This window comes from Mus musculus, chromosome 15 (assembly GCF_000001635.26).
Source record: "Mus musculus strain C57BL/6J chromosome 15, GRCm38.p6 C57BL/6J".
In the NCBI taxonomy this organism is placed as follows: Eukaryota; Metazoa; Chordata; class Mammalia; order Rodentia; family Muridae; genus Mus; species Mus musculus.
The window spans coordinates 103012819-103037324 of NC_000081.6; the positions used below are offsets into that span (position 1 = coordinate 103012819).

Here is a 24506-nt window from a genome sequence, read left to right on the forward strand (position 1 = left end):
GGTCTGGGACTAAGAAAGGGGATAGGACCCAAAGGTTGAAGAAACCCTGGCCAAAGACTGTGTCTGGGTTGCCCGACTCCCTGCCTGCCCACCCACCTCCCCATGAGCCTTCTATCTTGAAACCTGGGCTAAGAGCTTACCTCTAAAAGAACAAAAGCAGACTTTTATCTCTGCCTTGCTCATAATATTTGTGGAGGTTTCAATCTTGCCCCTCTATGCTCTTGGGGGTCATCTGAAATATCTGGCATTCTCATGGTACCACATGAAGACCACACAGAGCTGTAGAAGGGCCCTCCAGTTCATTGTGTCTAGTTACATGCATAGGAATGTTGCCTCTTGCAACATGTTAGGGTTCCTAACATTGTGAAGTCTACCCAAGTTCACCTGGCCCCTCACCTCCAGTCACATCCCAGAGAGTACCTAGGACTCTCAGCCTCAGGACCTGTCTGCTGCTTCTGCTCATTCAGGAACCCTCTCTCCTCTTGGGTATCCTGCCTACCTCCCAGAGGTTAATTTTTCCAAGCATACAAGACAAGCTTCTCTTTATCAAAACTGAGTTCAATCCTCCCAAGCAAGAGACCTTGACCTTTAGTTTAGGTAACCCAAGATATGTCCTCCTGGCTCTCCACGCTGGGCTTTAGCTACCCCAACTCTCTTTCTCAGTCATCATTGAAGTTTGGAAGGCTCTGGAGGTAGGGAACTGGCACTATTCGTTTCAAAAACCACCGGTGTAATTCATAAATAAGGCCTCATCCTTTCTCAATTTTAAGCAGAATTTTAAAGACAAGCTCAATGGGTTAGTTTGTCCAACAAGCAACAACTTCTCCACAAACTGACTGCTAGAAGGCCAAGCGATGCTACAAGATGAAATTCCTCCGAGTCGGCACCAGGTGTCGCTGTGAGCTCGTTGTCCCGACTACCCCCCAATTCCAAGAACCATTTTTTTTTCCTCCCCCTTGCTTCTCTTTCTCTTTCATCCCCCCCCCCCCAACCCCCGGGCTTTGCCAACATATCAAGATGCGTTTCGCCGGCTTCCATCACTAACCTCCCGGAGGTCATCAAGCCAAATTTATGAGTGGCCGCTCCAGTCACGTGACTCTATTTAAGGCTCCCTTATTTGGGAAGAGCGCATAGGATAAAGAAAGAGATATCTCCACCTATAAATTGTGCACTTTGGAGAACAAAAACCCCCTCAACTTCAAAGAGTCACAAATCACCCTTAATCAAAAAGGGTGCAGAAATTTTTTTTGGGCCCTCCCCGCCATGAGCTCCTACGTAGCCAATTCATTCTATAAGCAGAGCCCCAATATCCCTGCCTATAACATGCAAACTTGTGGGAACTATGGATCGGCCTCAGAGGTGCAGGCATCCAGGTACTGCTACGGCGGATTGGACTTAAGCATCACTTTCCCACCGCCTGCGCCTTCCAACTCTCTCCACGGGGTAGACATGGCTGCCAACCCCCGGGCTCACCCCGACCGCCCCGCCTGCAGCGCCGCGGCCGCTCCGGGACACGCTCTGGGCAGAGACGAAGCGGCTCCTCTGAACCCTGGGATGTACAGTCAGAAGGCGGCTCGCCCGGCGCTGGAGGAGCGAGCTAAGAGCAGTGGGGAGATCAAAGAGGAGCAGGCGCAGACAGGGCAGCCTGCCGGACTGAGCCAGCCACCGGCCCCGCCACAGATTTACCCGTGGATGACCAAACTGCACATGAGCCACGGTAAACTTTAGGACTTCATTTTGCGCGCTCGGGTCCGCCTGGGTTTTATAGGCCATGCGGGGCAAATAAAGAAAAAAAACCTGCGGCCATAAATTTTACGATCCAGGCATCAATGGCTCGTAAAACTGTCCACTAAAAGGCTTAGAGGCTGTGTGCGCCCAAATTTACGACGACATAATTGGATCATAGGAACAAAACGTGTATAAAAGGCAATATTCAATTTTGGGGGGAGAGGGAGGGAGTTAAAAAAATAGAGGGATCTGAAGGGTGAGGAGCATGGGGCTCCAGAGTGGGGATCCCCCCGCGGCTCCCTCCCTCCCTCCCCTGCGGAGCCGGCTCGGCCAGTGCTCGCGGCTCCGGAGGATTCCAGCGACTCGGGAGGGGCGGGAGGGGGGTCCCCGGTGCTCGGATCTCGAGGGTGCTTATTGTTCGGTCCGAGCCTGGGTCTCCCTCTTCCCCCCATCCCCCCTCAGCCCCTCCGGCCGCAGAGTGAAGGCGGCGGTGGAAAGTTTCCTGCCCAGGCGGAGGCGCTTCTCCCGGGACCGGGCCTGCCCGCCTGCGGCCCTTCTGGCCTGTCCCACCGCGCTCACCTCTACTCCCTCCGACCACGGGTGGGGCCTGGGACTAGGGTGGGACGTTGGAGTGCTGCACGCTATTCATCCCTCCCTGGTTTGGGGGAATTTATGTTCCAGAGACGGATGGCAAGCGGTCCCGAACCAGTTACACGCGCTACCAGACCCTGGAACTCGAGAAAGAATTCCATTTTAACCGCTACCTCACTCGCCGCAGGCGCATAGAGATTGCCAACAACTTGTGTCTCAACGAGAGACAGATCAAGATCTGGTTCCAGAACCGCAGGATGAAGTGGAAGAAAGATTCCAAAATGAAGAGCAAAGAAGCTCTTTAGAGGAAGCAGGGAGCCCTCAGAGAGCACCCCGGTCTGCTGTGGTCCCTGCGCCCTTCCTTTTCGGTTTTCCTCCTTCTAGATTTTGAGGCGGAGGCTAGAGCACTGGCTCCGGGCCTCCCAGACAAAAGCGCATTTCTTTGGCATTCCGAATCCCCATCGACCCAGGGTTCCGCAGGACCGCCTGCACTGCCTGTCTTGCCTCAGCTCAGCTGAGCACCCCAGGCCCGGGGCACATTCTTGTAGGGCGGGTACTGGATAAGTCTCAGCCTGGGCTGCCTCTCTCGGCTCCGAGCCCTAGTTCAGCTAGCCTGAGTTAAGGTGAGACAGACTGACTGTAACCCCTTCTCCCCGACCTCCGCCTCACCCTCTTCTTTGTTCCTGCCTAGGCTGACCAGCCTGCTGAAGGCTGGTTGTGCCAGGCAGAGGCTATGACTAGCTAGAATCGGGGTGCTTTCAACTAACCTTTGTAACTTCTAAACTGTCTTTGCTCATTAATTATTTGCATATGAAAGAGGGAGATAAGTGAAAGTGGGCCTGTAACCCCGGAGGTTGTCCTATGCTCTCTATACCTTCCAATCCCCTTCCCAAAGCCCGGGAACTTCCCTAGCCTGGCTTGCTGCATGCACTCTCAGGTTCACAGTTCCAGCCTGCTAGCTAGCTCAACTATTGGGGTCTCTTGTCTTTGGACCCTAGCAAGTTGTTCTTTGAGGCTTTTTGCTATCCTATATATCTTGCCATGACTTTCTCACCTTCCTGCCCCATTGCAGTTGCCCAACTATTTATTGACTCCAAGCCCTTCCTGAAACTATATTTTGTCATATCAAATAAAGCCAGAAAAAGAACAGGACTAAAGATTCAATTACTTCTGTCTGTTTAGGGCATGCATTGAATTGATGTGTCTAAATAGGCTCTGAGATGTATTGGGAGGCCCAGTCTTTAAACCATCCCTTAAAAAATATTTTTAAACACCTTTAGGAGCAGCAAGAATAGGGAACAATGGAACTGAGTTCTTTTCTTGATTCATGGTTCCAAGAAGGGCCTCTGGGGTGAAGGGGAGTACACTTGAGGACTCCTGTACTGTTGTTTCCACTTGCTGTGTGTGTCTAAGTTACCCAGACTTTTCTATATCCTATTCTCAACGTTGGCTAAAACAACTTGAGACTTGAAGCTTCTAGACTGTAGTCTGTACTTTATGCCAGAGAATAGTAGCTCTGTGGCTCCACTGACTTAGATTCAGGCTCTTCTGGGTCTAGGTCATCCTTGTAGGTCCTTTCTGACATAGAAGAAAGGTTGAGTCCTCTGTCTAGATGCCAGAAGGATTCGCAGCAATAGTAGGTGCTGCTTGGTAAAGAGGTGTTGGGGAAGGAGAAATGGCCACGGTTTGAGATGTTCTTCAGCCTTCTAAGATATGGGATGGGGCAAGGGGGACTAAGGAGACAGTGAATGCAACCTGCAGTGTGTGCCTGCCTTAGAGAAAACATACAGACTGCTCCCTGTCTTCTAGGGTCTAAGCCAATGAAGGACAGTTAACTGGAATAAGAGCTGTATAGATCAGTGTGGGAGCCATGCCTGTTTGCTGTCATCTATCATATCTCTGAGATTTTGTATACAGGGGGAGGGTGCCCTATAGGAGAGGGTATGCAGCTAATTCAGGTGGGGCTGGCCTAGGCTGATGCGCTGCTTAGCTCCACTCCAGGCTCCAGGACTTGTTGAAGGAGGAAGTACTTTACAGGAGAAACAAACGCACGGAATGGGCCCATAAAACCTTACTGCATTTCCTCTCCAGCCTTCCACAATGGGGTGATTTCCTGGAGCCAAGCCTAGGCCCCCCACACTGGAGGAGTGGGGAATCTGAAACTGGGCTAAGGGCTGCTCTACACTAGGACAGAAAGGAAACAGAGTGGCTCTGGGGAGGGGCAGGGAGATTCCTTTTTATGATTATTAATGCTTATGCTCTTTGAATTTATTAAAGGTCTGACTTCACTGCATCCCACTGTCTAAGCAATTGTGTCTGTCACTTTTAGAAGACTCAAGAGCCTGTCCTCATCCCATGCTTAGCATGTAGGAGGTCTCAGCACATGTTTGTCAAGCTGCACCCCATTACCACCCTTCCCTTTGCTCTGTGCTCAGGCAAGGTTAGAACACTGCTAAAATCTCCCCTCAACTTGCACCCTGCAGACATGCAGCCCAGCCCCAACCAACCAACCCTCCTCTCTCTCTCTCTCTCTCTCTCTCTCTCTCTCTCTCTCTCTCTCTCTCTCTCTCTCTCAGAGACAGCCAGAGAGAGAGAGAGAGAGAGAAATAAAATGTGTGGTTTTCTTCAGGGAGTTATTTTAATTTTTTCTACATGCTGCGTAAAACTATTGGGTGAGCATTGAAGCATGAAGAAGCACTGGCAGCTCAGATGGGTAACAGTTAAATAAGGAAGAGGTTATGGTGCCCAAACTCACTGGTTCCAGCCTCCCAGACTTCAGGGGGACTCATGCTTCTTCCCCAGGGGGGCACACCAGGGCTTGATGGGAAGGGAATAAGGGTGATATTGATCAGACCAGACTGGCAAAGTTCATCAGCACTCTATGAGTTTTATCTTCCCCCCCCCCCCCCCCCCCGCCTTTGCAGGCATGAACCTCTTATTCCCTGGAGGAGCTAGCTGAAGGACTGTCTCAGCTTGCCCAGGCTTGAGGGGGTGGGACTGTGCCTCCAGCTCCCTTCCTTTCTGTCTCAGGTTTGAGCCACAGCTGCAGCAGTTCAGCAGAGGCAACCAAGGCAGAAGACACAAAGCCAGAGGCCTCAGACCTCCCCTTCACTGGGGGCGGGGGGAGGCCTAGAAATTTACTTTTTCTCTAACCAGAAGCTTCTGCTTGGGGTCTACCCCACCAAACTGCCCCTGAACCAACTTACAAGTTCCAGGCCTTAACATTACTCTGAAAGAGTCAATGAAGGGTCTCCTGGGTCCCAAAAGAGATGATGGTAGAGCAGGAGCCCACCTCTCTATTTCTTTCCCTAGAACCCACCCACTCTGGCAGCAGGAAAGAAGGGGAAAATCATGACTTACCTTCCCCGGGGAGTGGGAAGAGGGGACACGGCCCACTCTGAGCAATTAGAGGAGAAAAAAAATAGTAAGAAAAATATCAACAGGACCTCGAAGGCATCAGGTCCTTAGAGAAATAAGTAAGTACATAAATAAATAAGGATCCACCTTCTCCCCCCTCCCCACCCTGCAAGGAGGTGTGGGGGAGGGGCAAGGGAGCAGCACAAGGGCTTTTTAGTGCAACTGAGCATTAGAGAAATAGGAAAGGCTTCTATGTGAATTTAGGAGTTTGAAACTTTTGGAGGTTATTTATGTGAATGGCCCGAAGGCAAGCCCGTGAGTGGCTCTTGGGGGACCACGTGATGTCATTAAACCAAGTTTTATGGTGTAGGGAGAGCTGACAAACCCACAATATATTTACATCATATATAATCTTAACTGTCCAGCCACGCAGCTGCTGGTGAGGTTTAATGCTAGGACAGAGGGCCTGGCAGTTAGAGGGGACTACGGCGCTGGGGATGATGGTGAGAGAGGTTACGTCTTCGCAAATGAATCCCAGGCGGTGGCTGTAAGTTAATTCTCTGCCCCCTTTCTCTCTTTCAGACCCTTTCTCCCGTTTACCTAACTCCCTCCCCGACTTGAAAGAAGAGGATTCTCACTCATTAAGGGGGAAAGAGGAAAAAGGCCTCCCCAGACTTCCTCAGGCCCGGGTGGGAGAAGGAGGGAAGCTACTGGGAAGTAGAAAGATGGAGGACCTTGCCTTCCTAGATCAGACCTCCCCTCTGTAGCCTTCATTCCGCCTGGCTGCTAGTCAGCTGGGCTAGAAAGAGGCCTTGCACCTTCAGAGTTTTACAAGGTCTTCCTGCTCATCTGTGCATTGGGAAGAAAGACAAGCCAGAGCCAGAAATGTGGCTGTTTAGTTGTGAGGCTCTACACGTCCTAAATACAAGTGCAAAATGTTTCTGGGATCCCCTGTTCCACAGAGAGGCCAGTTCATCTCTTGGCCCCTGCAAAAGTACATGCAGAGTGGGAAACTGGGGAGGAAGCCGGGGAAAGACAGCTTTGTGGTTTCTGAACCCACAGACTGCTGCTTAGGCTGATCTCACAGGCCTAGTTGGGCAGCTACTTCAGTCTCCAAAGTCCAGGGCCTGAGTGTGTCTGGGGCCCTTAAGGCTTATACCTTTCCCCAATGCTAGCTACTTAGTTCCTCCAGCCCTGCCTAGGTAAAGCTAGGCCCTGAAGACCTAGAGGTCTCTGCTTAGTGTGCAGCAAAGATGTGTTGGATTTTGGTAAGGATGGAGACGACTTATTTTCTAGGCTCTGGAAAGGGGATGGGCAGCGAAGAGGATGTGGCTCCCTAGGGCTGGAACTAGTAAGACCCTGATTGTGAAAGTACCCTGGGGGCTCCTTCAGGGAGTATCAAAGGCAGCAAAAGCAGGAAGCATGTGCCCATCGCACCTGTAAGGTGTACCACTGAGGATGTTAGGGGAGCTAGTCCAGAAAACTGACTTGTGACTCAGGGTACTGGTGTGCAGGCTGGCTGGGAACAGGGAAGATTTGTAAAGACTGGAAGCCAGAGGGTTTCAAAAATGGGAAAGGGGAGTAGAGGGAGCAGCTTTCCAGAAGAAAGGACTGCTTTGGGTGAGAGGGGTCTGTGTGCACCTGCTTTGTGGAGAAAAATGTCATGCTGTTAGCAGAGCTCAGGGCACCCCACTGCAAGCAGCACAGCAAAAATCAAGTAGAGATAAAGAATGGGGCAAATTTGAAGAGGACAGAGGCCCAAAGGCAAGAGGAGGTTAGCCAAGCCCTAACTTTACCACATTCCACTTATGCTTAAACTTAAAGCTCAGGTCTCAATGTGCAGGGGTCCTCTCTCAGGACCCTGACCATGCTCCCTCCCTCTTACTCCAACTTTTATGTCTTGCTGAGAATCTTAGACTATCCAGGAGCCCATTCAGAAAGTCTCCTCCTCGGGCTCTTTGCCTACACCCTTCCACTCCCTTGCTCTAAATCAGTCTGTGATTTTGAGGGTTTCTGGAAATGTTCTAATGGGCTTTTCTCTTGATCTCTTACCTGATTTGTTCCTTCCCTCAGACCTCCCCAGGGCCTTAACAGAACTCAAGGACCTTTAACCAGAATTTAGTCTGGGCCGATGCTGCACTCCCTGGTAACAACGCTCCAACACCCTCTCTGCCTCATCAATCTCAGGCCTTTCTCTTTCTGAGTAGAGAGGGAAGTGAGGTTGTTTCTGTGTTTTATGGATTTACACAGCATCTCTTGGGGCATTTGATACTTCTCCACCCCTTTTTAATCTTCAGGCTCAAAATTTTCATTTCAATATCTTTTCTTCTTTCTTTAACAATAGTTCCTTTTTTTCCTGCTTCTGAGGATTTGTTTTGGTCAGGTCGATATACATGTATGCATATATGTGTGTGAATACATGTATCTATGTATATATATATATTTGTATACACACACACACACACACACACACACACACACACACACATACATATATATATTTAATGTTTTGCCCAGTCTCACCTGGAAACTCAAACTCAAAAGGAAGCTTAGGTTCTTCGTTTTCCCACCCTCTTTTCTAATTTGAGGTGGGGGATGGGTAAACAATCAGATGCCAAAGACGCCCCAGCCTACCCAGAAAGCTTTTAATTTTGTTCCTAGGTCTTTAACCCCAGAAGAAGCAAAACAACCAATCAGTAAAGTGTTTAGCGGAGTCACATGCCCCCATCAACCAATCAGCAAAAAAGTGAGTGCTTGGCTCAGTGTCTGGATCGGTCCCCCCTCCATTCGTTCTCCCCCCCCCCCAAACACTGGATTACCAACCTGAGTCCGCCTTAGTACAGAAAACAGCGGAAAAGTGCAGGGAGGAGCTATTCAAGTAGATTACAAGTTCCACCCTCAATTTTAGAAGCTGTTCTGAGGCGTCTTTTGAGCCCCTAGTTTCTAACAAAATTGTTTTTGGAGTTAAGTCCGGGTGTTTAGGGGATCTGAAGTTGTCAGATGGAGCCAGCTTTATTTGCTGGTGTGACCCTGTCCGATTCTCTGACTTTCAGGAGGTGACAGGAGGTGAATTAGACTACAGAGCAATTAGGGTAGAACTACAGCCCTGATTTAAAATTCCGAGTCGCTTCTTACCTACCTTCCATTTTTACCTTTTGGAGTTTTCGTTCTCCTGCGATCCTTTTTTGGACAGGAGGGTTCGAAGATTAACTTTCTGGTAAGGCTCCAGGAACAATTAGCTTTATCAGACTGCCTCAAGCGTGGTTGGACAAGATAGTAAAAGTGGAGATGGCTTTTGAAAGTTATGCTTGGTACCGCTAGTTTGTCAAATCACTTCAACACAGTTAAGGAGAGTCCAAAAAAAGAGGTGGACTCGAAGAATCTTCTGCCTCCATATTTAACAGTTGGTGGGTTTGTTTAAGTCACTATGATATTTTTAACAAGATATAATAAAAATGGCTGCAGAGTGATAGAGCATGTGTTTAGCATGCTCACGACCCTGGCTCAAAACATGCATAGATTAATACATATAATGGTACATTAGATGGTGACCCTGTGTTTATGCTGCCAGGAGACACAGTTTGCCGCGTTTTGACATTGTGTTTATGTGGATCAAACTAGAGTAAGCAAATCAGAATAATCTCTGAACAACAGCTCCAGATGGCATACCGCGTGTATACAAAGGAGACGCTTGTGTTTGTGGGTGTCTGGACACTGGTATGTCCAGCCTTCACTTCTTCACTTCTCCAGGGTTTTGGTGGGAGTTAGTTTCTTATGGAATTCTTCTGCATGTGCCCTCACCTATGATCTTCTGCACTCTGTAAACTAAAGGGTGGGCACTCTCCCTGGACCTCGATGCCAGTTTTCTGCAGGATTTAAGGAGAGGGTGCAGGAGTGAGGAATGCCTTGCCCCATTGTCTGTCTTCTGGGTGGGACTGATTTGGGAATAATACTATAGGCTATATATAGGGGGTAGGGTAAGAAGCCAGAAACAGGGCCCCTCTTCTAAAGCTCGGGGCTCTGTTTGCTTCTTTTATGAACTAGCACTAAAACACATGTTTCCTTAGTGGATCCTTGTCTGAGACCACCTTTAGTATGGACCTGTCACACCTAGCTTACCAAATCCCATGATAGGTGAGGAAAGACAGCAGATCTGCTCTGTTCCCACAGGCTCAAGGAAGAAAGATTTCTTATGGTGACCCATCCCTCTTCATGACCAAGTATGCTGTCTCTCTTGATCCTGTTAGATGTTGTGGGTTGTTTTTGAAGGGGAAAATGTGGAAACATCTTTGCTCTAGTTCTGTGTCACTTTATTGGGAGGACAACACTGTCACTCACTCTGAACCTCCTCCAAGGTGCAGCAACAGAAACACTTAGAAAGTGAGAAGAAAATATATCATTATGATGCCAAGCTAGAGTTTGGGGGTTAGGGATCTAATAGAAGACATGACTGTTAGAAGGCTAAGAAATCAGATCCCTTCCCCCTCCCACTCCTAGTGGTGTGCTTTTTCTGATAAGATCTCCCTAAGCTGCTTTAATGGAGTTCTAGAAGTTTCCTCCTAAATTACAGGTTGTGTGTGGGCCACTGTGCCACATTGATAGATACCTTTGTTCTTGAGTCTCACAGGATACTGGAATTCTTGTTCCTCACCCACTCCTAAGGCTAAAAGAAATGAAAAGCTAAGGAAAATATTCTCTCTCTCTCTCTCTCTCTCTCTCTCTCTCTCTCTCTCTCTCTCTCTCTCTCGTGTGTGTGTGTGTGTGTGTGTGTGTGTGTGTGTGTGTGTGTGTGTGTGTATCTACACACTTACAACTTAGGAAAGTTGGACTAGAACATTTGTCTAGGATCTTGCTCAGTCTCTGATTGACTATCATTAGAAGCTATGGTGAGGTCATTTAAAAGGTTCCAAGCACCCTGTAAGGTAGTGCAGGAAGGAGGCCCATCTCTCTAATTCTACCATGATCATGTATGAGGAAGATGGAGTATGGAATGTGTGGGCTTACTTCCCTGGGATATTTATCTTTTGTATTAGAGAAATAGAACAGTCTAGTTCTGCCTTTTAGGGATCCTAGTTTTCTCACGGCCTGTGGCTGACCATTAGGACCTAACACAGAAGTATTGATAGAGGTGAGAAACTTGGATAGACACAGTAAACCAGCCTCCAACCAATTTCCCAGTCTTCCCTCATTTCCCATTCCTTCACCCAGCTCAGGACAGAAACCATTTGTCCACCCCACCCCCACACTTCAAGCCTTCAACCTTTGAGTTTCTTCTCCCACCTCTGAAAAACCTAAAACTTTGGAATAGTCCCTAATGGGTAGCAGCTATGTTCTTGATGACTCTCAGTATCCTGCTGTCCTAGACTGAGTTTTGAATCAGCTAGAGGGTCTGGGGGGTGGAATGGGGGTTAAGAAACCAGACTCTTCTATAATGGAATACTTTTGCCTTCTCCAGCCTCAAAAGTTTCTTTGCTCAGACATTAAGGAAAAATATTTTTCTTAAGTAAAATACTTGTTTAACTTTAAAAAGTCAACTTAGGAGTTGGGAAACTCTCTCTTGTCTTTAACTTTCTGTCTCTTTGTCTCTGTCTCTCCTGACTCTGTGTCTGTCTCTGTCTCTCTGTCTCTGTCTCTGTCGTTGTCTCTGTCTCTCTCTCTCTCTCTCTCTCTCTCTCTCTCTCTCTCTCTCTCTCTCTCTCTCTCTCTGTGTGTGTGTGTGTCTGCAATAAGGAGTCAGATCATTCACATTAGATTGTGCTCCTGTGGAGGATGGGGGTGTCTAAGGTTTTATTGAGGGAGCTTTTCCTGTCGGGAGCAGAGATGGGTCATAAACACCTAAGGAGGCTGTTTTGATCTGGTGACTTCTCAGGAAGTAGCATCTAAGGTTTTACTTTGTAAATCACTCTGCTCTCAAGCTGGCTGCTAGATTGGATTGCACTTCCCCAAGCCCACCTAAGGCCTCTCCTTACCTCCCTTCTTCAGTAAACCAAAGAAGAAAAATAAAAGGACTTTCAGAGTCTCCCAAATCCTCTGCAATGAGAGAGGGGCCAGTTAGTGACTTCCTCCAACCCCCAAGACACTCAAAGTTTCGACTGTAAAAATCAAAACCTTCATTTTCATTTCCCTCATGAAAGCCTACTCATCAGATACCTTAATCTCTAGGAACTAATTTTGAATACAAACAGCTTCAGAGCCTGAAAGGTAGAGATCCCATGACTCCTGCATATCTCAGTTGTCTCTTTGTGACCCTTTCCCAAGAGACAACCCCCTTCTTGATAAGAAGAGACTTTGGAGTATAAGAGACAGAGACAGCTGTGAATGAGGCACATAGAGAACTCACCTGATACTATAACAATGGTGAGAACTGCCAACTGTGACTGCAAGGCTCTGTGGAAAGCCCACAGATCTCTCTACGAAACTGAATACATTTTTATCTTAATGGTCCTATTTTGAAATGATGATTAATGAATCTTCAGGTACCAAATCACTCCAGTCCCATAGTTCTCTCCCCATCCTGAGGTGTGGGGCTACTGAGCTAAAGAAAAAGAATAGCCTTCCACCTCCCTCTGGGCAGTATTCTTTTTTCCTTTAAGACTATGTAGCCCTGGCTGTCCTGGAATTTGCTCTGCAGACCAGGCTGGTCTTGAACAAGTACTAGAATTAAAGGTGTTCACCAGCACACTGAGCTTCAGGCAACATCTTATCTGGACAATTCCAGGCATCCACTGCCAGTGAAATGCCCTTACCACAGAAAATAAAGCCACACACTATATAAATTCCTGGAGTCTTTCAGTATACAGCAGAGTTAGTTTGTTCTCATCCACTTCTCAGAGAAGACAGGGGGGAACACCCCAAAACCCACAAGCACCAGAAAAATATCCTCATTCTCAGAACAGATACATTGCAATGCCCGTGTCTTTATAGAGAGCAGAGTACTTCTATAGCACACATAAAAATGTTCTTCTAGACTCTTCTGTGTCTATATCATGATGTACGTTTCATATCCTTCTCTGCTCCACATTTATATGCAGATTTATAGATCTTTAGATTTATAGAGCCACAGTGAACCTAACAGTCCTCTGTCAGATTCTTGTGTGCATATGACCAATCTTTCTCAATAATGGTTGGATGTATGTGCTGGGATGTGTTAGTACAGCTGTGTCTAAACATGTAAATGAATATTTGGAGGTTTTCCTCCTTAGTTAGCAAGGAGCTGTGCATATATGACTCAGTTTCTATTTTGAAATTTTTATTTAGATTTATTCAAGGTTCTTAGCCCATAAAATAGCTATGCATTGAAGCTGTGTATGTGGAGTTATTTATAGGTATTTCAGTTTTCCTGTAAACTTAAAATATCTGAACATATGTTTAGAGATAGTTCCCACAATGTGTTTGGGCCTAGGGACACAGATTTCCCCCTATTTAAAAACAAAAACAACAACAACAAAAAAAACCCTTTCTGTTCCCCCAACACCTTCTGACCTATAAAGATATCTGGTGAGTGGGGATGTCACTTAAATGTGTTGCCTATTAAAGCAGATTATTTTATCCGCCTCCAAGATTATACCCAACTCTAGTCCAGCTGATTTACGTGGCTTGTGAAAACCTTCCATGGGGATCATAGCTTTCTTCCAGGCTGTAGCGGAGATCCAAGGCCCAATTCCAGCTTCCCAATTTCAATACTACTTAAGGTAGCCACTAAATCGAAAAGAAATCCACTGCAGTGCCCTGTACATGGGGGTGAAAGACACACACACACACACACACACACAGGAATTTTGAAACTAGGAGGAAAATATGTTTGTTTAAGTCTAAATATTTTTGTAGGTGCCCAAATGATGCCAGGGGTCACTGTAGCACCCTAAGCTCCCTCCTGCGTTGTTCTCGGTGCCCAGGGCCCAATTAGGCTGGTCGCCTGCTCGCAGCAGCCGAGCTCTTATCGGCGGGATTGATGCCGCCCCAGCTCCTGTATATCATTTCCAAGATTTTTTCTGTCCAACTCCACGACTGCGTTGGCTTCTGCGGCTTTGACTAATGATTGCTACAGATACCCACGTCTCCAGAATCCTAATAGCTAGGCAGACGGAGTCTTATTTACCAGGCGACATTACTGTGCAGAAGGGCTTTAGGGATAGGGATGGGGGGGTAGGAATTGGGGCGCCATAGGTCAGGGGGCAGGGAAGAGGTTGTGACCACCCCGAGCTGAACTTCCGCACGAGAGAGGCGTCCGGACCCCCTCCTCTCCCTGTGGAAAATTGCACAGTATCATAAAAAATTGCTACTAGTGACTCATCAATGAATGAACATGGCGATGGGAGAGGAAGCAGAGAATTGTTTATTAATTGTAAATAAAGAGATGGACCAAAAGCCCAGCAGTTGGGGGAAGATGAAAGTTTTTCTTTCCAGATGGGAAAGGGGAGCAAGAGGTCAGTTGGCCTTCTCTCCGGAGAGGCTGAGTTCTAGGCGCTAGTCCTCCACTTCCACCCTACCCTAACCCACTCCTCTCAAATTTAACACATATGCCCTTTCCCCTTCCTCGCCTCACCTGCAGCGTTTGAGTGGAGGGGGCTGGACCGCAGGGTCCCGGACAGAAGCCACCAAGAAAGGCCGCTGTCTGGGGCGGCCAAGTTGAGGGGCTTCCTGGCAGGGGTAACAATCCGACCCTATCGCCTGATGCTTGTTGGGGTCCGCAGCCAGAACCTAAAGGCCTGTGGTCCAAAGGACGCCAGAGCTTGTAGAATTGTGGTTAGATAGCTTCTCAGGGTTGCTAGATAGCCAGTGTCGAGCCCAGGTGTTCACCTGGGAAAAGGCTGCAAGTCCCAGCCGGTGTCCTGCCTCCTTTGGTCTCAGCCCAGGCTTTTTCCGCACTTTCTTGGGGATAAATAGAAACACAAACCCGATGATTCCAGATCCCAGGCCAGGCGCCAGGGACAGCTCAAACGAGGAGGCTTGCTCATCATCAAGTGATTCCGAAGCGGGTGGGCAAGATCATGTTGTCGCAGTCTCGGCGCGCCCAGGACTGTGTGGCTTGGCCATTTCTTTGAAATGTAAGGCGAGACGGCCTAGGGACCTCAAAACGCGCCAGCCGCCGGCACATCTCGGGAGAACTCGGGAAAAGAAAAATGGAGCGGAAAGATTTAAACACTCAGAGACAGAGGCGTCCCGAAGAAGCCCTAGAGAAAATCAATCGCGTAATTAGAACAGGGAGAGGTGAGGCTGGGGGGGGGGTCCGAGGTTCTGTGGCCTAAATATTGGGGGCCCGAGGTGGTGAGCTTGCGGGTGTGACTGGCCTGTCCGCCCGGACGCGCCTAGCCTTTGCGGGAAGTTCAGAACTCCTTGCTGTTGTTTCCCGCTGGGCTAGTAAGTGGGGAAACCTCCCGGGCCTATCCAGCGGCTGCCACAGCCCTTTCCCGGGCTTCCCAGTTTTTGGCTGTTAAGACGCCCATTGGCAGTTGAGGCTTCTTCCTGATCCCACTGGTAACACGGATCTGCTCAAGCAAGTTTGAGAGAAAACCGGGGTAGCACCCAACTCCTCTGGGATTAAGATAATGCGGGGAGATAGTACCCCAGTTTTCCCCTCAGTTTTTTTGGCACTTACTCATCCCTGAGGCCTTGTTTCACCCGCCCCAGGATCCAAGGCATACCTTTTGGATGACTCCGGTGATAGACTGAGGTTGGAAGGAGGCCACAGGGCTTATTAAACAGGGGAGATTTGGGGCTGAGCAAACTGGGTCCCTTTAAGCAGGGTTAGAGAAGGAAAGGCACCCAGAGGAGAATAAGTTCCGTTCTGTAAAAGAAGATGCACGGTTATTATTGAGGTTAATAATGGCAATGATCTGCTGCATCTGGGTCAAGGACCGCTGAACTGTGGAGTCCCTTATGACAGAGGATCCCAAGGGATTTCAAGGACTCCCCCATCTTAGTTGTGGTTGGAAAGAATAAAATGAAGACATACCATATCTTACTGTGACCTTTCTTCTCCCACCTCTAGAGCATTCCAGAAAAATAGGAAATCTTACAGTCTTCACCCCTTCATCCCACCCCCCTCTCCAGCTCACTGGTGTCTTGTCTTTAGGTCTTTCTTAGAGGAGCACCCTTCTTATGAAGGAGCAGAGTTCTTTGAGCAATTACCTAACCAAGTTCACAGGAGTGCTGCTGTGACCCCAGAGGAGACCCTGGATTCCCTTACCCCTCATGAAATATTCCCTCTTTGCTTAGTCCTTGATTGTCTTCTTGTCTTGGTCTTTGGAGCCTACCCTCTCTTGTGACTGGAAACTGTGAGGCCAGGAACACATTAGTGCACCTTGAAACACCCTGTCATCCCTCAAAAAGAGTTTTCAGTTTCCTCAACTGTGGGTGCCAAGGAACCCTCTCTAAACTACGGCCAGCCTAATCTCTAGATTTTTTTTCCCAAGACATATTTATTCTCCTTTGAAAAGTTCTCATAACAAAAAAGTTCAGGTTTCAAACCCCCAACAAAGCTAGCTTCTTCCTAATCTGTAGGTCAGAGTTTACAACAGTATTCATAAGGTTTGCATCAGAGAGAAAGGGCTACCTCAACGCAAGTCAAGTCTTAATAGAAGATATAACCCAGCAGCTTTGAATGGGGGGGGTGGTTTGACCCAAGATGGGATGAACGGGGAGGGGGTAGCAGGGGGGCCAACCTCTAACTAACAATTTCTCCAGCATAAAAATGAAGCATCAAATTCGTTAGCCCAGGGCCTTCATTTTTCCCTTTCCACATTATAACTAGTTATTGAACTCGCTGGAAGATCTAAAGGCCATTTGCGAAGAGACAAATTTCAATGGAGTTTCCTCATCAATAACCCCATGGCAGTGACCTATTGGAACAAGTCAAACACCCGAGGTGAAATGCAGGTCACTCTGTCTAACCAATATTAAAATGCGGCCACTTTTTAAAAAGCCACTTTAAACGAGATTTGAGGAAAATTGAATTCCAAGGAAGGCAAGGCGGGGGAGATCTGCAAGAGGACTCTGCCTATGGTCTCCAAACAAACAAGAGAAATTCATCTTTAATATTTTAAAGGGGGCAAATTAACATTCTGTGATTTCTTTTATTCTTTCTTCTCTTCTCTCTCTCTCTCTCTCTCTCTCTCTCTCTTGAGACTATCAGCAGTTCCAAGAGGATGAAAACGGTTGAGTATTTTCTAGTGACACATCCAGGTTATTAAAGTCATTTTAGACCAATTCATTACTTTTACTGACAAGAGATTTAAGAAAAAAATCAATTAAGCATTTGCATATTCTTTTGCATACATTAGTCCTGCCTGCTGGCATTAGGAAAGGACAAAAACATACATATACCCATGTACACACAGAGAGATACACAAAGGAAAAAAATGGTATAAGAATCTTGTTTTAGTTTGGGATTTTCAAGTTGCCCGGGGGAGAAAAAAATCAAAATGAAATGAATTGCCTGATTGCATACCATCTAAAAGTCAATTTATTTGAGGAAAAGGAAAGAAGCATGCTGTAATTTGTAATCCCTAAAACAACACAAAGAACATACATTTAAAAACAACAACACACCAAGCCCTGTGCTTCAGAGAGTAGGTGTGACCTTTATTTTCCTTCTTTTTACCGTCTAAATCCTGAATTATTTTATATTTTATTTTATTTTTTTGTCCCTCAGAAAATCCAGGGAGCATAAGGTGGGGTTTTACTGCAGTACAGAATCTGTGGAGCCGCTGGGGTACCTCAGCCGGCATCTTGTTACTGGGGAGGGGAGGAATATGGGTTAGCCAACGGTCAGTATGGTAATCCAGACACAATAAGGCCTCTCACAACAATGGACACATATTTTTCTTCAGTGGTGTCAGAAGGGAAGCGCTTTGTACTGAAACATGTTTCCGAAAGAGAAACCAGATCGAGATTTAGAAAGGAGATGGGGTGTGGGGCAGCACGCAGAGCAGAGAGCGTTTGGATGCTGGCAAGAGGTGGTCAGAAAACATAAGAATAAAACTGGGACCAAGGGAAGTCCAGGGCAGAGCCTTTGGGCTGGTGAGGCAGGAGGTAGGAGGCAGGAGAGGGAAGCACAAAGGAGACCAAAGGATATACTGGGGAGGGCCTCTTTAGTACCCCCTTCCTCACCAGTTAAGCCCCTGATAAGTGCAAGAGTCCTCTACAGGAAAAGATTTCCTTGTTTGTAACAATATTCAGGTAAACATGTTATATTGGGTATGTGTGGTGAGGTATTTAACCCATGTGATAAACAACTTCCTTTCCTAACTACAGGAGCCCCAAAGAGTTTTTGTTTGTTGTTTGGTTCTATTATTATTATTATTATTATTATTATTATTATTATTATTATTATTGGATGTAGATGAGAGTGGACGCATTTGGGGGATTTCATAGATTTTACTTTCTGGTTATTCATGCTGAATTAGCTGTGCAAATCTGGAATAGGAACTCCATTTATTAATGGCTGCATAAAAGGCATTTAATATTTTAGCAAACATTAATGGTGTGTACGGATATGTATTTGTTAACCATAATAACCAAAGACAAACTTGGTATTCAGTTTGAGGCATCTGAACCTGTGTTTATTAGACTTGCCCAAAGATAATTTCCTTGACTCACCTGCAGGAGCTAAGAAATCTAGAAGGTTAGGGGCAGGTACTACCTTGGGTAATGTCTTTGGAAGGTTAGCTTAGTAAATTTGAAGTTAGAATTAAAGAGAAGAAGGTTGAAGGTTAGGAGGCAAGGATGGTAGGGATGGGGCTGGGGAAAGGGGAAGCAAGCAGGCAGCTCACTTTTGCAAGAGGGAGAAGAGAATATCCCCAGATGGGACAGAGTGAGGCAGCTCACCCAAGTACAGGCCTAGAAAGGAGATCAAGTTGAAGACTGAAGAAGCTCTACTTTTTCCCTCACTCTTCCTACCCTACTACTGCTCTCTGGAGCTTTGGAGGGCCATGTGAGACAATTGGGGGCTGTTGCTTAGACCTCTGTAGAATGGGATTCAGTACTAGCTTTCCTTTATCCACTTCCAGCAACTTGTAGTTCACCCTCACCAGCAGCAACTGAGGGGTGGGGAGAGACAGAGAGAAACAGACTAGAGAGACAGGAGGGAGGGAGGAAGAGAGAGAGACACACACACAGAGAGAGACAGAGACAGAGAGAGAGAGGACAGAGACAGAAATGACAGAGACAGAGAGACAGACAGATTGACAGAAACACACACACACACACACACACACAGAGAGAGAGAGAGAGAGAGAGAGAGAGAGAGGACAGAGACAGAAATGACAGAGACAGAGAGACAGATACACAGACAGACTGACAGAAACACACACATACACAGAGAGAGAGAGAGGACAGAGATAGAAATGACAGAGAGAGACAGACACACAGACAGACTGACAGAAACACACACACACACACACACAGAGGACAGAGACAGAAATGACAGAGACAGAGAGACAGACTGACAGAAACACACACATACACACACAGATGACAGACAGAAACACATACACACACACACACACACACACACACACACAGAGAGAGAGAGAGAGAGAGAGAGAGAGAGAGAGAGAGAGAGAATAAAATTTAAAGTCTTCACACAGCTCCCTGCACCAATAGCCTTGTATCTCCATTCCCCTCACTCACAGCCTTTTGCTCCTCTTCCATGCACACAGCTGGTCCTCATACTTAAGGTTCAGGTCCAAATGAGCAAGGATCCTCCAAAAGCTCTGGGAGTTTGGGAGTCTCCTATAAGAGATGGCTGACCACCAGGGAATTCTTGTTTCCTCACCCAGCTACTGGGGGCGGGGGGGGGGGGGGGCGGGCGGGAGGAGGAGTGCTGTCTCTTAGGAAGAGGCTAACTAGGACTAAGTCATGGGTGCCAAGCCCTGGTGAGCCCAGGTTGGGGCTGGGGCTGGGGCCCTAAGCATTAGGCAGGGAAAGCAGCCAGAGGCACAGGCCCAATCTGCATCTTTTGACTTTACTGTGGTTCCTTCCCATTATAGCTCTCAAAGTGAACCCTAATTTGGAAGAGGGGACCCTCTCCCACATCCCAAAGGTGGTGAAAAGAATGTTGGGAATCTTCTCTTTTCAGTATCTCCCTCACGGAGCTTTTTTTTTTTTCTCTCCCTCTTCCCCCTCCTCATTCCCTTAATTGCAGATGTTCTAATTAAACCCTCAAATAGTTGTTATGCTGTTTTAAAAGGTACTTATTCAAGTGTCAACCAGGCTGTGCTGGGAGGAGGCAGCATAGGGCGGCGAATTAAAGGTAGATTGACTAATCACGGCGGCGATCATAATAATAAAATCAGAGGGAAAAAAATCACATTACGACTTTTCGTGGAAAGGAGGGAGCAGGCAGCCAGCGGCCGCCAGCCCTGTGCCGCCGACACAAAGAGTGCGGGCGATTCCGCGAGACTGATTTATGACGTTTTACAGCCCTATAAAAGCTGTAGCGAGGAGGCAAGCGCTCCTACCACCGCTGGCAGATTTAGTCTAATAAATAAAACATAAACAGTTAACTTTATGTGTCACTTTTATTGTTATCAAGTAAAATATAGCCGAGCCCCGGCAAGCTATGATTTTAAACTATAATTGTTATCAAGTACAACAAGGAGACCTGGCTCCCACCCTGGGCTTTCCCCTCTGCTGCCCCCCCCCCCAACTCTGAGTTATAGAAGATCACTTAATTGGAGTCCGATGACGAGGAGGCCACCCTTAGCTAAGGAACCAGTGGCTGGAAAAATAGTCCTTCCTTGCCCCATCTCTCTTCCCTGACTCTGCCACCTCCCGTGAGGATATTCTGTGTGTGTGGGTGACAGAGGGAGGGAGCAGGGCAAGAATAGGCCAGAGACCCCTGCCCTGCCTCCAAAGAGTAGTTACCTCACCTCTTCTTTTTGGAAGGCAGCCTGGAGCTGGCCCTTGGGAATATGTGTTTACATGTAAACACACGTGTTACACGGATATAGTCTCAGATTGGAAGCAAGCAGGCTCTGCCCACACAGGCTTCCCTTGAGGGTAAGACATGGAGGAAAAACTCTCAGGGCCTTGGGTCAGGGCACTGACTCCTGGCAAATGTCTCATCTTTTCTTCTTCTTCTTCTTCTTCTTCTTCTTCTTCTTCTTCTTCTTCTTCTTCTTCTTCTTCTTCTTCTTCTTCTTCTTCCTTCTCCTTCCTCCTCCTCCTCCTTCCTCCTCCTCCTCCTTCCTCCTCCTCCTTCTTTCTCCTCCTTCTTTCTCCTTCTCCTTTCTCTCTCTCTCTCTCTCTCTCTCTCTCTCTCTCTCTCTCTCTCTCTCTCTTTCACCATTCTGGCAGGTGCTGTGAGAAGTCAGAAGGCCAGGGAGCAGGAGTCACACAAGAGTCATCAGTAGTAGATCTCTGCTCTGGGCTCTGGGCTCTGGGGCCTGGGCCGGGAAGGACAGTGGGTAGCAGGGGTGTCAAGATTTCTGAAATCTGCTTTTGCCAACCACTTCCTGTCTTTCTTCAGAGGGGGCTCAAGCCCTAGACTTCCAGAAATGACATCAGGATCATTTGTATCCCGCTGCCTCAACCTGCCTAGTACTGCTGGGACCCTGTCTCCAAGGCCCCTTGGCCAAGAGGGTTGGGTGAGTGTGTATGGGATAGGGGAAATGGACTTGAGGATCCGTGAATGGGGTAGGGCAGTTCAGGCTCTCCAGCCTTCTAAGCTCAACCTCGGCCCCTCCCCATCCAACCTGCACTGAAGCCCTCATTGAACTTCCTCTTCCTGCGAAAGAGGGGCGCTGCCCTGTGACCTACACAGACTGCAACACGATTGCCATAATGGAGACCACTGGAAAGGCACTGGAGCTGAGGCCCACGGGGCCCACTGGAGGCCGGAGAGGAGACTCTGGGCGGGGGCTAGATCACAGCCTCCCGACAGCCCCCAGTGCCCAAACATTGGAGTCGAGCTGGGAGCCACCCATCTTTAGCAAGGAAGGATTGTCAGTCTGGTGGGGTGTGCAATGGTGAGCACCCCAGCTTCTGCCAGCCATCCCCCACCCCCACCCCCAGCAGCAGCAGCACCACCACCACATACACAAAAAATTGGATACATTTTGAATAAAGCGATTCGGTTCCTTATCCGGGGACTGGGTTGCTCGGTGTGATTGGCCGGCGGAGTCACATGGTGAAAGTAACTTTACAGGGTCGCTAGCTAGTAGGAGGGCTTTATGGAGCAGAAAAACGACAAAGCGAGAAAAATTATTTTCCACTCCAGAAATTAATGATCATGAGCTCGTATTTGATGGACTCTAACTACATCGATCCGAAATTTCCTCCATGCGAAGAATATTCGCAAAATAGCTACATCCCTGAACACAGTCCGGAATATTACGGCCGGACCAGGGAATCGGGATTCCAGCATCACCACCAGGAGCTGTACCCACCACCGCCTCCGCGCCCTAGCTACCCTGAGCGTCAGTATAGCTGCACCAGTCTCCAGGGGCCTGGCAATTCGCGAGCCCACGGGCCGGCCCAGGCGGGCCACCACCACCCTGAGAAATCGCAGCCGCTCTGCGAGCCGGCGCCTCTCTCAGGCACCTCTGCCTCCCCGTCCCCAGCCCCGCCAGCCTGCAGCCAGCCAGCCCCTGACCATCCCTCCAGCGCCGCCAGCAAGCAACCCATAGTCTACCCTTGGATGAAAAAAATTCACGTTAGCACGGGTAGGCAACTTTGCTTTTTGCCCCCCTCCCTTTCCCGGCGCTCCCCACCCTCCCTGGCCCCCTCTGGCCCCGTCCTCCTTTCTCTCCTTCCCCCTCTCTCTCCAGGAGCGACTCTGGGTTAGCACAATTGAACTGGATTTACGAGCGAGAATGGGTAATTACATCCCCCATAAATTTTATGGCTTAGCTACTCTGGGCAGTCCGAGCCATGTGCTACGATCTGTTATGTATGTGTGAAAACTATGCTTGCTTTCTAAGGGCGCATAAATAATTCAGTGTCGTTACAATGAGGATTCCCCTCTTATTACACTACAAAGTCTCTAGCTTCCTTCAACTTCTTTATAACCCATTTAGCTTGATGACTTTATTTCCACCACTCCCTCCTGTTCCTCAAAGCTGAGGATGGGGTGAGGGTGGGGGCAGGGAGCCTGCTGCCTCTGAACCCCACTATTTGCTTCCCCTCCCCCTTCCCCAGTGAACCCCAATTATAACGGAGGGGAGCCCAAGCGCTCGAGGACAGCCTACACCCGGCAGCAGGTCCTGGAATTAGAGAAAGAGTTTCATTACAACCGCTACCTGACCCGAAGGAGAAGGATCGAGATCGCCCACTCGCTGTGCCTCTCTGAGAGGCAGATCAAAATCTGGTTCCAAAACCGTCGTATGAAATGGAAGAAGGACCACCGACTCCCCAACACCAAAGTGAGGTCAGCGCCCCCGGCCGGCGCTGCGCCCAGCACCCTCTCGGCAGCCACCCCCGGCACTTCTGAAGACCACTCCCAGAGCGCCACGCCGCCGGAGCAGCAACGGGCAGAGGACATCACCAGGTTATAAGACATAACTTACACCCCTGCCCCCACCCTGTGCTCCGTGCCCCCCTCACACACAAATTGACTCTTATTTATAGAATTTAATATATATATATATATTTTGGTTCTTTTCTCTCTCTTCCTCTTGCCTCCTCCCTTGTCAGTTCCAAACAGACAAAACAGATAAACAAACAAGCCCCTTGCCCTTTTCCCTTGCTGTTAAAGACCCCTTTAAGCATGTGGTGTTGTCTTAGCATGGTACCTGCTGGGTTTTTGTTGTTGTTGTTTTGTTTTGGGTTTTTTGTTTTGTTTTGTTTTGCTTTGCTTTGCTTTTAAGGCCATTGGGGGGGGTATTTATTTTTTAAGAAAAAAAGCTGCAAAAATTATATATTGCAAGGTGTGATGGTCTGGTTTGGGTGAATTTCAGGGGAAATGAGGAAAAGAAAAAGGAAAGGGAGATTTGTAAGTGGAGTCTCATCCTCTCTCCTCCTCCTTTCCCCCCATCTCTTTCCTTAGGCCTTTTGCATTGAAAATGCACCAGGGGAGGTTAGTGAGGGGGGAAGTCATTTTAAGGAGAACAAAGCTATGAAGTTCTTTTGTATTCTTGTGGGGGGGTGGAAGGAGGGGGGAGGACAGCAAACAAAGCTAAATGCATCTGGAGAGCCTCTGGGAGCTGTTCAGTTTGAGGAGCCAAAAGAAAATAAAAATGAACTTTCAGTTCAGAGAGGCAGTCTGTAGGTAGATGCTCCCCCTACCCTCATCGTGGTTATTGTGTTTTTTGGACTGAATTTACTTGATTATTGTAAAACTTGCAATAAAGAATTTTAGTGTTGATGTGAAATGCCCCGTGATCAATAATAAACCAGTGGCTGTGAATTAGTTTTACGTCAATGTCTGATGGTTTCTTTTTAATCCCCCTCCTCCTGGTCTGGTGACACCTCACCTTCTCTATAGTTGCCTAAGTTTACACTGAACAAACACACAAAGGTTGACACTTGACTTCAGGTGTTCAGTGCTAATGAAAGGGAGTCTGGGGTAAGGGATGTGGCAGACTGTAGAGCATACAAATGTCTCACCTCTGACTTCTCAGGGAGGTCAGACCTGGGGGTCCTTACCGTGAAGCTGAATGTGGGGTGGGGGCCCTCACTTTTCCTAAGTCAGACTCAGTCCCTTCTTTTACATATCCCACCTTCTCTGTCCTTTAGACCTGCCAAATCTGCAGACTAGAAAGCAAGTTTAGGGAAAGGGAAGGAAAAAAGTTTTCCTCTTCAGGACTTCTTGGAGTAAGACCTTAAGGAAGATGTCCCTTCTCCATTTGGGCTTTCCTGTAGGGATAAAGGGTTTAGAGCTGGTGATT

The 24506-nt window shown here is 47.9% G+C and overlaps 2 protein-coding genes, 1 long non-coding RNA gene and 1 other non-coding gene across 16 annotated transcripts in view; 3 read left to right on the forward strand and 1 right to left on the reverse strand.

The window, feature by feature from the left end:
* The first annotated feature begins 1189 nt into the window (after positions 1–1189).
* Positions 1190–4611, forward strand: Hoxc5 (homeobox C5). Its single transcript, NM_175730.5, has 2 exons — positions 1190–1717; positions 2410–4611. Exons 1-2 carry the CDS (start codon positions 1264–1266, stop codon positions 2622–2624), a joined length of 669 nt encoding a protein of 222 aa, NP_783857.1. The 5' UTR covers positions 1190–1263; the 3' UTR covers positions 2625–4611.
* Mir615 (microRNA 615) lies at positions 2092–2183 on the forward strand. Its single transcript, NR_030526.1, has one exon. It is a non-coding gene; the product is annotated as a microRNA 615 (primary transcript).
* A 667-nt stretch (positions 4612–5278) lies between the features above and the next one.
* Hoxc4 (homeobox C4) lies at positions 5279–24038 on the forward strand. Of its 6 annotated transcripts, none has more exons than XM_006520461.3 (3): positions 5279–6223; positions 20977–22343; positions 22819–24038. In XM_006520461.3, exons 2-3 carry the CDS (start codon positions 21905–21907, stop codon positions 23172–23174), a joined length of 795 nt encoding a protein of 264 aa, XP_006520524.1. In that variant the 5' UTR covers positions 5279–6223; positions 20977–21904; the 3' UTR covers positions 23175–24038. The 6 variants fall into 6 exon arrangements, with proteins under 6 accessions (XP_006520524.1, XP_006520526.1, XP_011243762.1 ...); XM_006520463.3 differs by having other exon boundaries at positions 21149–22343; XM_011245460.3 differs by lacking the exon at positions 5279–6223 and adding an exon at positions 19492–20679.
* Positions 13989–24506, reverse strand: part of Gm30528 — a 33749-nt gene continuing 23231 nt past the window's right edge. For 2 of the 8 annotated variants that reach the window (XR_384510.4, XR_384508.4), the window contains exon 3: positions 13989–15463. This is a non-coding gene — a long non-coding RNA (predicted gene, 30528). Of the gene's footprint in view, positions 15464–15631; positions 18794–19308; positions 19463–22919; positions 23010–24506 lie in introns of those variants that run through there. The other 6 variants (XR_003951559.1, XR_003951560.1, XR_384506.4 and 3 more) reach the window with 6 other exon arrangements.